General features: G+C 36.2%; 1 protein-coding gene across 7 annotated transcripts; it reads right to left on the bottom strand.

Annotated features, from left to right (window-relative positions):
- Positions 1–13168: 13168 nt before the first annotated feature.
- On the bottom strand, positions 13169–16689 carry LOC137737100 (BNR/Asp-box repeat family protein). Of its 7 annotated transcripts, none has more exons than XM_068476469.2 (9): positions 16456–16689; positions 16097–16259; positions 15899–15985; positions 15472–15599; positions 14643–14739; positions 14455–14532; positions 14147–14372; positions 13622–13845; positions 13169–13428 (listed from the first exon to the last, which is right to left on the bottom strand). In XM_068476469.2, the coding sequence occupies exons 1-9, from the start codon at positions 16617–16619 to the stop codon at positions 13390–13392; spliced, it is 1206 nt and encodes a 401-aa protein (XP_068332570.2). In that variant the 5' UTR covers positions 16620–16689; the 3' UTR covers positions 13169–13389. The 7 variants fall into 7 exon arrangements, with proteins under 7 accessions (XP_068332570.2, XP_088539363.1, XP_088539362.1 ...); XM_088683237.1 differs by having other exon boundaries at positions 15893–15985; positions 16205–16259; positions 16456–16671; XM_088683236.1 differs by having other exon boundaries at positions 15893–15985; positions 16456–16670.
- Between the last annotated feature and the right edge of the window lie 197 nt (positions 16690–16886).

Raw genomic sequence — 16886 nt, 5'->3', positions numbered from 1 at the left:
GTAGGTAGCATGGGTGTGTGCATGGGGTGTTGTCTAACAACTTGAAGTATGGCTGTCATTCTCACTAATTCAAGGGATTGGCTGATCTTGCTTTGGTTGTTATGTGATTAGGCGTAAATCAAGGAAGGAAGATTGTTTCTTGTTCCTTTTTTTTCTCTTCTTCCCACGCTCATATATATGAGCTATCTTTGTACTTTGTTTCAATATAATAGAAAATACACCTTCAAAACTCAATATGGTATTAGAGCAATGATCCTAATCGACCTGCTTCTGAGTAGTTTCTTGAGAGATCTGTGAGTTTTTTCCTGATTCTCTATCATGGCTGAAGAGAGTTTAGTGCATGGCGAAAAAGTTAGCTCGCATGCTGCGCCATCTTCATTTCATTTAGATGTTGATGTCAACCCAAATCAATGTCTTAGTTCTGTCTTACTAAATGAGTTCAATTATCTTCCCTGGGAGAGAGCAGTCACTCTTGCCTTGGGAGGACAATCGAAACTTGGTTTTGTTAATGGTGTTATTCTAGCGCCTGATGTGTCCTCACCAGATTACAATGACTGGTTATGCAAGGACCAGGTGGTAATGTCATGGTCACTAAATTCTATGGATCGAAAGATTGCAGAAATTTTCAACTATGTTGAATCCTCCTACATCCTTTGGAAAAATCTCAAAGAAATGTATGCAAATCAGAATAATGCAACTCGAGTGTTCCAGTTAAAAAAGGATATTGTGGGTCTTCAACATAAAGGAAACTCATTTATGCAGCATCTTGGGAAGTTAACCACCATGTGGAACGAGTTGAATGTCTATCGGCCACACACCATTGACGCTGTCATGTTGACCAAGAGAGCTGAGGCAGACAAAATATTTCAACTTCTTGCGAGTTTAAGTCCTGAATACGCAGATCTCAGGAGTCATGTCCTCATGAATCCTGATATTCCCTTATTCTCAAGTGTGTGTGCCATGATTCAAAGGGAAGAAACTCGCAGAATCATGACTGTGGAATTAAAGGCGAATATACCAGAAGCTAGGGTATATCTCTCTAATTACAGCACTGGTGACGAGAAGGGCTACAAAGGAAAAAAAACCTATTGTAAAATGTAGCTACTGTGATACTGGTAGACATACCCGAGATCATTGCTAGATTCTCCACACTGAGCTAAGGCCCAAGTCTTCGAGGGACAACAACAAGGGTTTCTCTAAGAGTTCACACAACTTACCCTACAAGGCAAATCATACCGTCCCCACTCATTCTGAGGGAGCACAGAAGTTCATCTCCAATCCAGCCAACCTGATAAATGAATTTGCTGCCTTCCTCCATAAGAAACAAGGTCATGGAGATAATGAAGGATCAACTAATCAAGTTGACAACAAAAAAGCTGATCTACTCAGGCAGTTTGCTGGTTTTTTGGCTGAAAATGAAGGTGTGACACAACAAGATATTCCAGGTATCTTACAATCCTTCTCAACTACTCTTAAAGTTGGTAATGTGCATGATTATTGGATTATAGATTGAGGATCTACTGATCATATGACTAACAAGTCTACAAATCTGCATAATTTTGAAAAACTCTCATGTCCATCTCAAGTGTTAGTTGCCAATGGCAAGGGTGCTATGGTTGTAAGGAGAGGGAAAACATATTTGATTTCTAGTGATGTCGAGTCTGAGGCTCTTTATGTTCCCTCCTTCCCTTTTCAACTCTTATCTGTTGGAAAAATCACAAACTCACTAAACTGTCTTGCTATTTTCTCCCCAAAAACTATGGTTTTTCAGGATATCACCACCAAGAAGACGATTAGTGAAGTTTTTTTCCTAAATGGTTTTTACTACCTTTCCAAGCATGTCCAAACTCCCAAGGTTTTTCAAGTCACTTCAAGCTTGGTTCAAGAACAACAACTTTGGCACCAACGACTTGCACATCCTTCTGATAAAGTTATGTCCTTTTTGTTTCCAAACCTGTGCAAAGTTACAAGTTCCTGTGATGTTTGTCACTTCTCTAAGTTCACTAGATTACCTTTCACTTCCTCCTTGTCTAGGGCTAGTAATCCGTTTGAAATCGTGCATTCCGATTTTTTGGGACCAGTCCTAGAGTCCTTTGACGGATACAAATATTTTGTAACTTTTGTGGATGATTTCACAAGAATTACTTGGTTGTATCTTTTAAAATTTAAAAATGAAGTGCTGGAAGTTTTTCAAGATTTTCATAGACTTGTAAACACACAATTTTCTTCAAACATTCATGTCTTACGATCAGATAATGGCTCCGAATATATGTCCCATAACATTTCTCACTATCTAAGCACTCATGGTATATTACATCAAACTAGTTGTGTTGGAACACCTCAACAAAACAGGGTAACCAAAAGGAAGAATAGAGATCTACTTGAAAAAACTAGAGCTCTTATGTTTCACTCGAATATGCCTAAAAAATTCTGGTCACAAGGTGTTCTTACTGCTGCATATCTCATCAATAAATTACCTAGCAAGATATTGAACTTCAAATCACCTTATGAGGTATTGAAAGATAGACAAATCAATTTATCCCATTTGAAAGTGTTTGGATGTACATGCTTTGTTCACATTCAAGCACCAAATCGTGACAAGCTAGATCTAAGGGCTGCCAAATGTGTTTTCCTAGGCTATTCATCCACTCAAAAGGGTTACAAATGTTACAATCCAACAAGTAGGAAAATAATTGTTTTAAGAGATATGAAATTTGAAGAAACCATGCCTTACTTCACTTAACCTCTGGACTATTCTAGAGAGGGGGAGAATTTGTTTGATTTATTCCCAATACCATATCCCAGTGAAGAGGATACAACAGATATTTCAAGGGACCAGGTATTGAATGAGGATGATATTAGCAACCTACAGAATTCTCCACATGTGGTCTCTGAAAAACCTATCTCACCAAAACCCTTAAGTCCCTCCAACCAAGAAACTGCTCATGTACCAGCAACTCAATCTCCTACAATTCGTCGAAATCCTCCCCGTGAGAGGAAACTTCCATCCAAGTTACATGATTATGTAACTTACAATGCCAGGTACCCCTTGACTTCTGCTATTAATTACAGCAAAGTTTCATCCTCTTTTGCTGCATTCCTCAGTGCAATTACTAAAACTAGTGAACCACAAAGCTTTCAAGAAGCTAATCTACATAGTGAGTGGAGAACTACTATGGCAGAAGAGCTTTAAGCTCTTCATGAGAACAACACCTAGACTATAGTGAAACTTCCTAAAGGGAAGAAGGCTGTGAGAAGTCGTTGGGTATACAAGACCAAGTTCCATTCAGATGGCACGATTGAAAGGAACAAGGCTCGTTTGGTTGCTCGAGGATTTACACAAACCTATGGAGTAGATTACAAGGAGACATTTGCTCCCATGGTAAAGATGAACACTGTAAGGGTGCTGTTATCTGTTGCTATTAACAATGCATGGCCTCTCTTTCAAATGGATGTTAAAAATGCTTTTCTGCATGGTGAACTTGAAGAAGAAGTTTTCATGAAACTGTCTCCAGGTCATCCTCAATCAAACAATCCAGAAATAGTGTGCAAACTTCATAAATCCATTTATGGTCTCAAGCAAAGTCCACATGCATGGTATGCCAAGCTCAGTCGTGTTCTAGAAAGAGTTGGTTTCTGTCGGAGCAATACGGATTCTTCCTTATATATGCGTTCAAGCACATCGGGTAAACTTGTGGTGCTTATTTACGTTGATGATCTCATTATGACAGGTGATAATATGTCAGAGATTAGTGCTCTTAAACAATATCTCAATCACAAGTTTGCTATCAAAGATCTCGGCATTCTTAAATATTTTCTAGGGATCGAGATGGCACACTCTCACAAGGGTTGTTTTCTAAATCAGTGCAAGTATATTATTGATCTTCTTTGTGAGGCCAACATGACAGATTGTAAACGTGCTCACACAGCTTTGAATAGTAACTTAAAGCTGCAAGTTCATGGTGATCTCATTCCCAATATAGAGTACTATTAGAGATTGGTCGGCAAACTCATTTATCTAACTATCACTCGCCCTGATATAGCATATGCCATGAGCCTTGTTAGCCAGTTTATGCATGCTCCAAGCATGGATCACATGAAGATTGTTCATCGTGTGCTTCGATATCTGAAGGACTCCATTGGTTGAGGGATTCTCATGCGCAACAATAATCACACTCATATCTCAGGATATACAGATGCAGATTGGGCGGGGAACGCTCTTGATCGCAAGTCTATCACTGGTTTTTGCACCTTCGTAGAAGGTAACCTAGTCACTTGGAAAAGCAAGAAACAAAGCGTGGTTGCATGCTCTAGTGCAGAAGCAGAATACCGTGCTATGGCTTCGACTGCTTTTGAACTTATTTGGCTCAAAAATCTGTTATTGGACTTAGGGTTTCCTCATTAACAACCTATGTCTCTCTACTATGATAATCGAGCTGTGATGCACATAGCGTCAAATCATGTCTTCCATGAGCTAACCAAACACATTGAAGTTGACTGCCACTATGTTCGAAATCAAGTGCAGTCCAAGGTGATTGATATACACTTCATTCATAATCATGATCAACTTGCAGATATCTTCACAAAAGGATTACCATTTGCTACTTTCCATCACCTCCTGTCCAAGCTTGGATCCATCCACCCATTTGATCCAGCTTGAGGGGGAGTATTGGAAAAAGATCGGGAAGAAGATCTACTTTCTGTCAGTTACCCTAACCGACATGGGTGTGTGCATGGGGTGCTGTCATTTACCCTAACTGGTAGGTAGCATGGGTGTGTGCATGGGGTGTTGTCTAACAACTTGAAGTATGGCTATCATTCTCACTAATTCAAGGGATTTGCTGATCTTGCTTTGGTTGTTATGTGATTAGGCGTAAATCAAGGAAGGAAGATTGTTTCTTGTTCCTTGTTTTTCTCTTCTTCCCACGCTCATATATATGAGCTATCTTTGTACTTTGTTTCAATATAATAGAAAATACACCTTCAAAACTCAATATAACGAGAGGGCGATTGTACCGCCTCACTCTCATCAAAATAATATAGTGCAGAACGAGAGATTATACCATAGCACTCAAGATAGCAGTATAATTAGCATAAATGAATACTAGTTAGTATTCAGGTGTTACACCAAATAGAAATAAAAATAAAATATGAGTTGTTAGTAACATGAGGACTAGAAGAAGGCATGGCACTTACAGATCTTCATCATGGTGGAGAGGGAGTGCAAAGCAGGTGATGGAGAGAAGAGAAAGAAACAGTAAGATGCTTACATAAAACATTTTGAGGTGAATGAAAACATGTAGACTGCGGTGCTATAATGTTTGGTTTTGCAAATAGACAACAAGAGAGAGAACCTTTGGTAGATATTAGGGGTCGGCACTTGAAACTGAAAACCGAAACCAAAACACAAACCAAATTAGAACACACCGAACGGTTTGGTTTTGCGGTTTTGATACGGTTGCGGTTTTGAAACCGAACCGCAATGTAGGAAGCGGTTTGGTTTCGGTTTTGGCTTTTGAAAACTGCATCGAAATTGAAACCGCACCTCAATTACATGTCATGTTTTAATTGGTTATTTTTTAGAGTCCATACATTTAGTATGGACTCAACCACACTAGAATGTCATCCGTTTCCTAATTTTTACCTTTGGTGCTTCTTTCATTCCAAATAAACATCGTTCTCCAACACTAGGTTAAAAAAAAAATAATGATAAAAAAATAAAAAAAATCCATGTAATAGTCATTGTTATTTTGATTTCCAGATTTTGAAAGATGGAAAAAGAAATACTATGTAAATGAATGATGTACTCAGCCTTTTATATTACATGGAACAAGAAATATTTGCAAGTTATACTAAACATTTAAAGAATTAAAATATGTATACATTGAAAATTACTTTGTGATCGGATGAAATAAGCACCTAGTTTTCGGTAAGATTAGATCCTTCACCCTTGTAGTTTTTGGAATTGTTTGTGATGTGAAATATTCTAACATTCAAATTAAAACCCTATTATTGTAGTATATGAAAGTAGGGATCGTTTTAGGCCGGGGATTAGAAGGGATGCTAATCTACTCTAAACTGACTTAAAAACACAAAACTAAACTTAAAAACACTTAACTAGACTTATATGACTCAAAACAAACTAAAAAGACTCAAAACAGCACAAAACAATCAAATAGACTCAAACTAGACTCTAAAGGATGATTTGGATGAAAATTACTTTTAACTTGACTCAAAACACTTAAAAACACAAGGTTGGACCGATTCTAACTAAGTTGACACAACAAAGTAAAGGGGGATTGGATTTTGGACGAAATTAAGGTAAAAACAAGCAGATTGTAAAGACTTAAAACAACTTGGACGAAATTGGGTGAAATATGGGTGAATGGCTAGCTAGAGGGTTCATCTCCACACATGACACATATGCATACAAATCGATTTCCAGTTATTATTCCTTTAAACCATGAATGACAATGCCCCAAGTTAATTGCATCGCACAACCAACCATCAGATTTTCCTTATTTCATTGAATTGAATGAATACGCATTACAACCAAATTATCTTTCTTAAGTTCCCTATATGAAACGCATGATAGAGATACATATCAAAAGTCATTACGTTCTATGAAAATCATAAGCATTGACAAGGCATTTATCAGTATGAAACGCATGAGACTCTTGCCAAGGATTCACTTAACACAATCATGACTAGTGACTTCCACTACTTGTGAATATAAGTGAATAACTATTACGTGAAACTCCCTTATATTCTAGCATCAAATTCATGCATGCAAACTAAGTAGGCCTCCTTAATCAACATACAAGAATAAGTTATCAATCAAACAGATAAGTAAATCGCATTCATGATTTATGAAACAATAATTGGATGAAATCAATTCATATCACATATATGTTTCATGGCTTTGAATTCACCTCTAACTAAAACGAATTTAGTTCCTTATGTTCACAAAACAAAGATAATTAAACTTAAACATTAAAAACAAAGATAGAATACACCTAGAAACACTCCAAGTGGCTCCTCATTCCTTCCTTGCTGCCCACAATGGGGATTTGTGTGAATTTAGACTCTTAAGGTGTGGTGGATGGTGTGGTGTGAATTTGGGGTAGAGGGTGGTGGTTTATGAGTGTTGCGGCATCATGTATTTATAGGGTGAAGGGAAGGCATGAAATTGGGATGAAAATGAGAGGAATTAGGACTCCAAATCACCAAAGAACAATGACACTTTCAATCAGATTCCAAGGAGGACAAGGAATGGTCCTTGTGGCAGATTCTAGAACTTCTAGAAGGGTGACATGTGGCATAAACTTAGGGCACGAAAATAGGGCTTCTAGAACCTGATATTTAGGTGATTTAATATGAAAAGGAGTCCTCTTTGAAGTTGGAATTAAGGTAGGAAAAGATTAGGATAGAATAAGATAAGATAAGGTTGGATAAGCTTTGGATAAGATAAGGAAATTTGGATAATATTCCTTCTTTGTAGCTGATTCCTTATCTTCCAAGTCTTCAATTTAATTCTTCCAGATGTTAATCACATTCCTAGCCTCTCTTGATCTTCAAATTCGTCCATCCACCTTGCTTCATGCATGTGCAATCCATTCCAAGCCCATAACTGCTCTAAAATGCTCCAAATTGCACTTTCTTGCCAACTTTGTCAATTGAACCTAGAAACACACGAAAATAGCTTAAAACACTCTAACAAGTAGAAATTAGCTATGTAAATACAAGAAAACAAACTAACTAAGTCGCATAAATATGCTCCTATCAATTTGATAATGACAATTGCTCGAACACAATCTACAACTTTATTAATTAATGTATTGTGTGAAAAATGAGATTGTCTTATGCGTACGTAGGTGTAAATTTTAAATTGTATATTTTTTCTGAAAAACCAAACCGAAACCATTTGAAACCGCACCGAACCAAACCAACCAGTTTGGTTTCATTTCGGTTTTGGATTCAAAACCGCACCGCAAAAAGTTTTGGTTTCGACTGCAATTTCACTCAAAACCGTACCGAACCAAACCTTGCCCACCCCTAGTAGAGATTGATGTGAAACAGGATCAATGGTCACTATAATTATTTTCTTTACTGATATCAGACAAGAAATGAAGATTTAGAAAGGGAGGTGAGGAAAGCAGGATTGTTACTTCTGTTTTTCATCTTTTATATAAATAAAGGTTTGCGTCCAAAATCTCTTTTAATGCGTATAGAGCGGCCAAAATCTCTTTTAGAAAGCTTAAACGCCAAAATAGTAGTAAAAATCGAACTCTAATACTTAAGCTATATAATTTTGACTTCTATACTTCTATCTTTCATTCTCAACTACATGTTTTTTTTTTATGTAAAAACATTCACATTCATTTCACACATTCCCCTTTCAAAAAAATAAAAAACATAGAACTTAACTTTGCCATAGAAAGAAAATTCGGAAAGATTCTTATTCTCGTGGAGTTTTTACCTAGTTAAAGACAAAGACTGTAAAGACAAAACGTCTTATAATATACCCCACAATAATGATGCCTACTAAAAGCTGCAGCAACCCAGAAGCCATTCATATCTTATGCACTTGGACTTTGTGTGTGTGAGATTGAGAGATCAACTTACTTACAACAAGTCTGTCATTATCGTGATGTTTTTACTTTGCTTATCCATTGTCATGTCAAGAAAATTTGGTACATAATATTTATTAATTAATAAACCAAAACACCATGCAACAGTAAAACTATTTTATGTAAATCGCTCTCGTTGGACGATTGAAAGGGCCGTAAGGGTGAAGAGTTGCTCTTTAAGATCAACAGTGGGCAAAAAGCAGACTAATTCAGGAACCCACGTTAAGTCCCAGAAAGGAGGAAAAAGGAGAGAGCCTGGCATTTGTTTGTTGTTTTGTCGACGACTCACATATTTTCAGCAACTTTCGAGTTTAGCGTGCGCAAACAAAGCCTACTGTCATTCTGTCAAAAGTGAAAACATATCAGAGAACGAAAAGGATAGTATTTTACATTTCTCTTCTTTCTTTCACCATGCATGATTAACCCTACCTACAAAATTGCCATCAATTTATGCTCTCTTCGTTCTATGGTACTATGCTCTTCACTTTTACCAGGCCCTCCTTTTTTAGGGTTGGCATTGGATGGCGCATGGCATGGAATTCAACTTTCTTCTTTATGTTCCACAATAAATGGGTGGGAAAAGTGTTTGAGATAACTGATAGAAGAGGGGTCACATTTAATTGAAAAAGTTAAAAGTAGGTGTTGAGATGAGATACAGAAGCTCCCGGCGGAATTGGTGCTGCAAATGGGGAGCAGATCCTCTTCAGATCTATACATCTAGGGCCGGCCTTGAGAATTTGAGGGTCCTAGGCAAGCCTTTGAAGTGGGGCCTTAAAATTCACTAAATATATAAAAAGTTCTATTTTCACATCAAATATCATTAAAAATTAATATCAAAAGAAGATAAATATACAAACATTATTTAAACATTACACGATTCATGTTTTTAGACACAAATGTATTAAATGTTTGCAGTCAATTGTTTAAGATTGAGAGTAAAGAACAATAAAACTTGATGATCAAGAGAGTTTTAACAATACAACTTGATTGACAAGTATAATAAATTCAACGCCAATTGTTTCTTTTGTGTTTTTTTTTTCTTCTAAAATAAACATCACACTAACGAATTGAATATTAAAATAATCCACTGAATAAAAAGTTATTGAAAAGAAAAATATAAAATTCAAAGTTTTGATTACCTTAAAGTACAATCTTTAAGACCATATGATAGTTGGTTTAAACATTCAATAGAAATGATGAGAATAAGAAGTTGGTTTAAACATTCGATAGAAATGGAGAGAATGAGAAGTTGAAAGAAAAAAGATTGCAAAGAGACTTGAGTTTTATAACTTTATATGCATTTTAACAGATGGATTGGGAGTAGGACAAATGGATTGGCAGTAAATTTGAAAAACAAGAAAAATTAAGAAAAACCTAGTGACTGAAAGGCAACTTCGTGTTTCGAACTCAACACCCCAAAGAAAAATGAAGCCAACATTTCCAATGCACTAGCAAATGAATTATGATATTTCTTACTTTTTTTTATATTTATATGTTAATTACAGGATATAAATTTTTTTCGGAAGCCCTTCCGAAGTGGGGGCCTTAGGCGGATGCCTACTTGGGCTACCCTCAAGGCCGGCCCTATATACATCCGGAACCCAAAGATCAAATAATTCTAGTCTTTAAAATTTGATTCTACGATTAAAATGGGATGCAGAAGCTCCTAGAATTGGTGTTGCTAAGTGTGTGTGTGTAATTGGTGCTGCAAATGGAATGAGGATCCTTTCCGTATCCTATTTGTGAGGATCTTAGGGATCCTTATATTCTATCTGTTTATCGTATATGGTGCGATCAACTTTCGTTAGGTACTGTTTGTGTTTAACTTTAAATAAATAAATGCATAATGATTTCTAATCATACGATATACGATAAATAGATAGAATGTGAGAATTCCTAGAATCCTTACAAAAAGAATCCCTACAATGGGAGCGTTCGTGACCTCATCTTCTCTACTTTTTATGGTTTTCTTTTATTACATGTCGATGTTATTGTTGGGAAACATAAATAAAAGTATAGGTGTGAATAATTGGATCTAATCTCTAAATAGCAATAATAGTAATGTTCACATACATTGTATTGCTCTCGGCCAAATAACTCTCTTTTCTTATTGGGAAGATATGACCAAGTTCCTTACTACTTAAAGTTATAGGTCCCCACAATAGTAAATATTTATTCTGAGACCAAGAACGAGATCAAATTTCATTCAGATGCTTAGTTTTGTAGTGAAATCAAATATATCGTGAAGATAGGATCAAATATAACCCTTGAACTGTATGCGACATTGACTTTCATTCAAGTGCTTGGTATAGTAACAAAATTAAACATATCGCGAAGATAGAACCAAATATGTATATATTATGGGGTTTTTGTTTTAGTAAATATAGTTTTGTTTATGTGTGAGTACATTGAATTTGAATGCATTGGGGCAAGTAAAACGAACTTGGTGGAGAAAGGTTGACAAGATGGAGTGTGAAATGAATAAAGGAAGCACATATGGCATACGGAATTTAATGTGAACCATATACATACATATCCGAGGGTGGGAGGGAGGGAGGTTGGGAGAGGACGACACTGAACACGGACGTGATACAATTTTGTCATCACCCGAGACTTTTTTTATCAAAAACTGAATTTTCGTTTCTGTAAAAATAACATAGTACAAAAAATTTGGGGGAGCAAAGGAAGCACGCTCAAATGGAAAAAGGGTTTGCTGCTATTTACTACTTCATTCTAGTGTTATTTCTATATTTTGTCTATGCAACATCTTAAGTTTGATCGCGTAAATGGCAAATTGGATACTAAATATTATGGTCGACCTATTATGTGGCTTAACCCAATCTCACACTCTCTTAGTGTAAACGTATTTGTTGAATTCAAAACTTGTAAAATTTGCATGAGAATGATGCGTAAGTGTAGCCAAAAATAGCTGAAAGAGTTGATCGTATGTATTCAAAGAAAACAAAAATCTAGTTGTAAACCTTAATTATGTGAAAATGAATCATAAAACACAATACCAAAACATTTTAATTTGGTCTCCAATAAGTCACCATATCACAGGTTAGGGAGGTATTACAAGGCTTCCTCTAGGGTATAAAGCCCAACCCGGATGAGAAAGATGAAGAATTTTAGTCAGTCCCAGCCCACCCCCAACCCTACGAAAGGCCTAATATCATAGGACTCGAACTTTTTTGTTTTTCCAAACAAGCAATATTATCCAGGGAACTTTAACGTAAAGTTCTCGGTATTGTTCACTTTAACGAAAAACCATATTTTTACACTAAAAAATCAATTTTGGTACTATTCATTTTACCCTTTATTTTGTTCTTATCGTTAAAACTCATAGTTTTCAAGCTTTTTTTATTAGTTTTCCTTATTATCTACTCTAATGGAATAATAGGACTTGAACCTTAACTACGGTTGCTAACTCTGAAACCAATTGCCAAGAACAACCCGGTGCTCCAAAAGTGGCTACTTGTAAACAATTTTTGGGTCATTACATGTTGACGTCAACCAAATTTTGGCTAGCGTTGCTGGAGAAGCTCTCGATGAGGGAAATACTTAGTTTAGGTGTACTACAAATAAGGCTAACGAATGCTAAGACCGAGCGCAGTGATGTTTCAGGATTCATACAGCCAATCTCACTTAGTGAGATAAGGCTTTATTGTTGTCCGTGTCATCTCCAAACAAATAAGAAATACCTTAAGTAGGTTTGTTCCAAATAATCTTCTCGGACAGTACTACATAGACACATGTAAAACAAACGACAAATATAAAAGAAAATCGAGATTTGCGGTAGTTTGATTTGCATACCTGGAGCTTTTTCAGCAACATCACTCGGAAATTCAAGTAAACTTCCCAGTTATCCATGAGTAAAACAAACGCCGAGTATAAATTAAAGTGGCACAGCAGGGTTTTGAAAGGGAGATGTATGATTCACATAACAAAACAATACGAATGCAGATAGCATCCAGATCAATGATTTCTAACTGAGTAGGACAAGAAACGAGGTTCCTGGCAAAATATTGCTAATATTTGTGCGGATTTTTAGCTTTTCTAACAGTACAGAAGCTAATCGCTGGGATAACAAAAATCGTTACAACTTACATGAGACACGGTAAATTTTTCCACGTACTGAGAACAGAGAAGAAACTGTAAGTGGTAAAAGTAAGAAGAATAATTTACCTATTTACTTAAAACATTGCAAGTGACCCTCTAAAGTTTATGCAAACTTCACAACCTACACGAGTTCTACGAGTGTCACATTGTACATGTTCGGCAAGCCACTAACATTTAAAAGCAGTTCCATACAACCGAATAGTAGATTAAACTTCATGCGTGATATAACGTCACCAAAAACAGAAACAAACCAGCAACAGAAGGAACTACATATGACTATGTTAAGAATTCTGACTCACAACTTACCCACTGCTTTCTACTAGCCGGATGGAACCAATTAAATTAAAAAGTTACCATGGAAAGGAAACTACATAAACATAGATACCAACTTCAAGAGTTTAACAGAAATCAAATGAACATAAGGCAAGAAAAAATATTGATTTTTGTACCGGTGAGACTAAAAACCACAAATACTTGACACAGTCAATTTCTTTGCTGCACACAGTAGATATTATAGTTGAGCAAATTGAATTTTACAAAGGATTGTTACCAGTTATGGTATCGTACATGTAATGATACTCTGCTCACAAATTGGCCGGCAATGCAGACAGAATAAGACATGTCTTCTAGTTTCCTTTGCTCATGGGTCCTCGCGTAATCTTGGCTTAAGGACAACATGCTGCAAAATTCATGACCCGAAAAATTACACATCTCACGGATAAATTTATCTAGATGCATCTCAGAATAACACCCACCAAAAGAAGATAGTTACTCATATATTCGAATGGAAAACTTATAAAATGATAATATCTAATCAACCATGGATCTCATTTGCCAAAATGCATCTTGAATATCAGAAATCAAAGAAGTACCTTAATTTGTGTCCTATTATAAGTGTAAGTGATGTGAACAGAATCATCACTGGCCTGAATAACAGCTGGATACGAGAATTCCATTCCGAAAGACTCCTCCAATGTCACAGCATCACACCATGTGTCCCCATCGTCATTTGAGAGTGCAACTTTAAGTACACCCCTTGAGACTGTGTTGTAAGCAAGTAAAATAAAGCCATCTCTTAGCTTTACCCCATCAATACCTAATAAGAACATTGGCGTAAAGAAAGATTGAAATGAGAATGAAAAAAATGACAAAGGACGTTTAATGAACAGATACATGCTATATGCTATGTGCTCACATTTCAATTTATAAAGAAACGACAAATACTAAATATAACAGAAAATGTGCAAATGAAATTAACTTGTTTACCGATTGAAGATGCAGTGCTAAAGAAAAACTCAATTCAGAACAATGTTGAATTATCCAGGTAAGCATTTTACCACACTCGGATGTATATATACTGCCTTAAACAATGAAAAAACTATGACTCGGCCACAAACCTGAGTTTGGATTGGGGAGTTCAGTAGGTATTGCATGATTCCAGTTCTGGCCACCGTCGTTGGATTCTGCAACACAAACTCTCCCAATCTGATCAAAGGATCGCATTAAAAGGCGCAAGGTCCCTTTTGCAGTCTGGTAAGGAACCGGTTGAATGACACTAAGAGTTTCGTTTTCAACATAAATAGGTCCGTACTTTCTCCACGACCTAACAGAATCTGTTGCGACCTGTTGAATCACACATGTTAGGCACCAATTCTGAACATTTTGAAAGTTTAACCACTCTATGCAATTGAGTTTCAGTGACAACCTCCACCCATGCGCCCCAAGAGTTCCAGCTTTCAACAGAGGATCCACATAGCAAATTACCATTTTCCAGCAAGATAGGCTGAACAATAATAAAGCAGAAGGTATCTTTCATATAAGTTCGAGTAATACCTTATTCTTTCATATGAGTTCGAGTAATACCTTATTCTTTCATATGAGTTCGAGTAATACCTTATTCTTTATTGGTCCTAATATACCAGGAGGAAGTTGCTCTCTTACTGTCCAAGTAACACCTTTATCATATGACCGCTTCATGCATCCACTCCATCTGATATTCATCAACGGATAGTTAGCAGAAGCTAACAAATGAAAAAAAAAATGTTTACAAAACATCGTTAGTACGATGGCAGTGCAAAGCAGTACAGGATCATTCTTAAAAGTAAAAAAACAATTTGAGAAAACATGATAGCTGCCAAAGGCGCTTTTTTTTTTTTTTATTTTTTATTATTATTATTATTATTATTTATTTCGTGAGAATTAACTAGATTATCTCAAGGTCTAGCAATTTTGAGCATGAACTGCCCATCAACTTCGACGGAATCACCCACATTAAATGCATTACGTTTACAGATACTCCTTTTCTGAACTAAAAAAAGAAAAACAAAATAAAGATGGAACTCTTCTGGTCTAAATTCCGGATTATACTTTGTTCAAAAAAATAAATTCTGGATTATACAAGAGAGGTAGTAGCCTTTGCCTAAGCTAGTAACTAGCTTAAGTGAATTAACAATTTGATCCTAGGCCTAGGTTGCCAAGTCAAGAGACTTGACCAACTAAACTAGTTGGGAGATACATGAAAATGATTTCAAATCATGAAGAACAATCACGTTGCTTTTCCTTTTCTTTTTGTTTGTGTGATATATATATAAGCCAAGCAAAATTCACACCTATCGGTACAAAAACAGTTAGGAACATGCTCATAAAGAGATGCAAAGAAAAAACTGAAGTGTTCAGTAAAATGTGACTGCAAATGCTTATAGTATTAGTAGGAAAAATATACTTTTGAACCTCTTGTCCTATTTTATAGAACAGCAGCAGCTCCTCTGATGGAAGTTTGAACAATACAGGGTTCCACATTGGGGTGTCAAGTTGCTCATCAGCAACGACAGGTGACTGCCAATAGCCATTCTGCCACGAACAATTCTACCCGTTAGTGTTAATAATTCACATAAAGCCCGGTCAGGACTTTACTAAGAATTAGTAATAAACTATCAGTACACTAGACTAAGATAACTTCAGTTGCAGTGCGTTTTGTAATTTATATCCTAACAAAAGACCACACAAACCATAGAACAGAGAAAAATACTGGAGTAAACGCACACGTATATTGTGTGTGTGTGTTTTTCTTCAAATTTAAAAAATGAGAATCATTGCAATTAAGAGTACAACCTTTGCTGTTCGTAAAGTGAGCAGAGCACTACCGTTACCTTGTAGGTCTGCAACCAAATCTTCACATCAGGTGCACCCTCTGACGTACCTCCGAAATAGGCAACCAAGAAGTGATCTTTATCAACCTACACAGAGAAGAAACAAGCACTGGTCTAGTTAACATGTTGAGAGAATAGTAACGAACTACATATCTTTCATTACTTTTTTTCCTTTAAATAAAGTTTCTCCTGCACAACCTCAACAATGGTAGAAGCATGGCAGCTATTGAAGGGAGCAGAATGTGCAGGAAACGTGTATTCCTCCAAGACAGGCCCCTCAAGGTAACAGTCCTTCCTCATACTTACATTCGGGGTTGCAGGCGCAGTCGTTGCGGTTTCTGCAAATATTCTATCTAGTTTTCTGCATAATTTTTCAGCATTACATTACATGTTTCTGCAAATATTTTCAACTTGGAAAAGAAAACCCATATCAACAAATAAACAAAAGAAAATCCAATGGTCCCATCAAATTATTTCAAAATTATTGATAAAAATCACGATAAATTAGAATTGAAGAAACTGTCATACAAAAACGGAAAACAAAGTAAAAGGAAGACCCGATGGGAAAGTAGTGAAGGAGGTGGTGTTGGGCATGGGATGCGAGAGTGGAATTGAAGGAAAAAGGAGTATGAGGATACAGCAGATCAAACACATTCAGCACCGAAAACACCAAAACCAGAAAGAAAGACAGCAACACAATGCTTCCCACTGAGTTCCACATTTTCACACCTAACGAAGGTTTCAATTATTTTGTCGGACGGAGAGAGAGTCAACACAATTAACAGCTATTTTGCTTGTTTTTTAACATGTATACATCATAAAATTACAAAATCTGGTAAGATTCAGTGACAATCATGTAATTTTATTAAATGAAGTTTTAACGAAAAGTTCACGTTATTGTTCACTTTAACGAAAAACTACATTTTTACACTAAAAAATCAATTCTAGTATTATTCACTTCACCATTTATTTTGTTCTTATCATTAAA

Source organism: Pyrus communis, chromosome 13 (genome assembly GCF_041283825.1).
Source record: "Pyrus communis isolate YQ-2024b chromosome 13, ASM4128382v1, whole genome shotgun sequence".
Classification (NCBI taxonomy): Eukaryota; Viridiplantae; Streptophyta; class Magnoliopsida; order Rosales; family Rosaceae; genus Pyrus; species Pyrus communis.
Note: the sequence above shows the minus strand (reverse complement) of the source record. Positions and strands in the feature narration are given on the sequence as shown.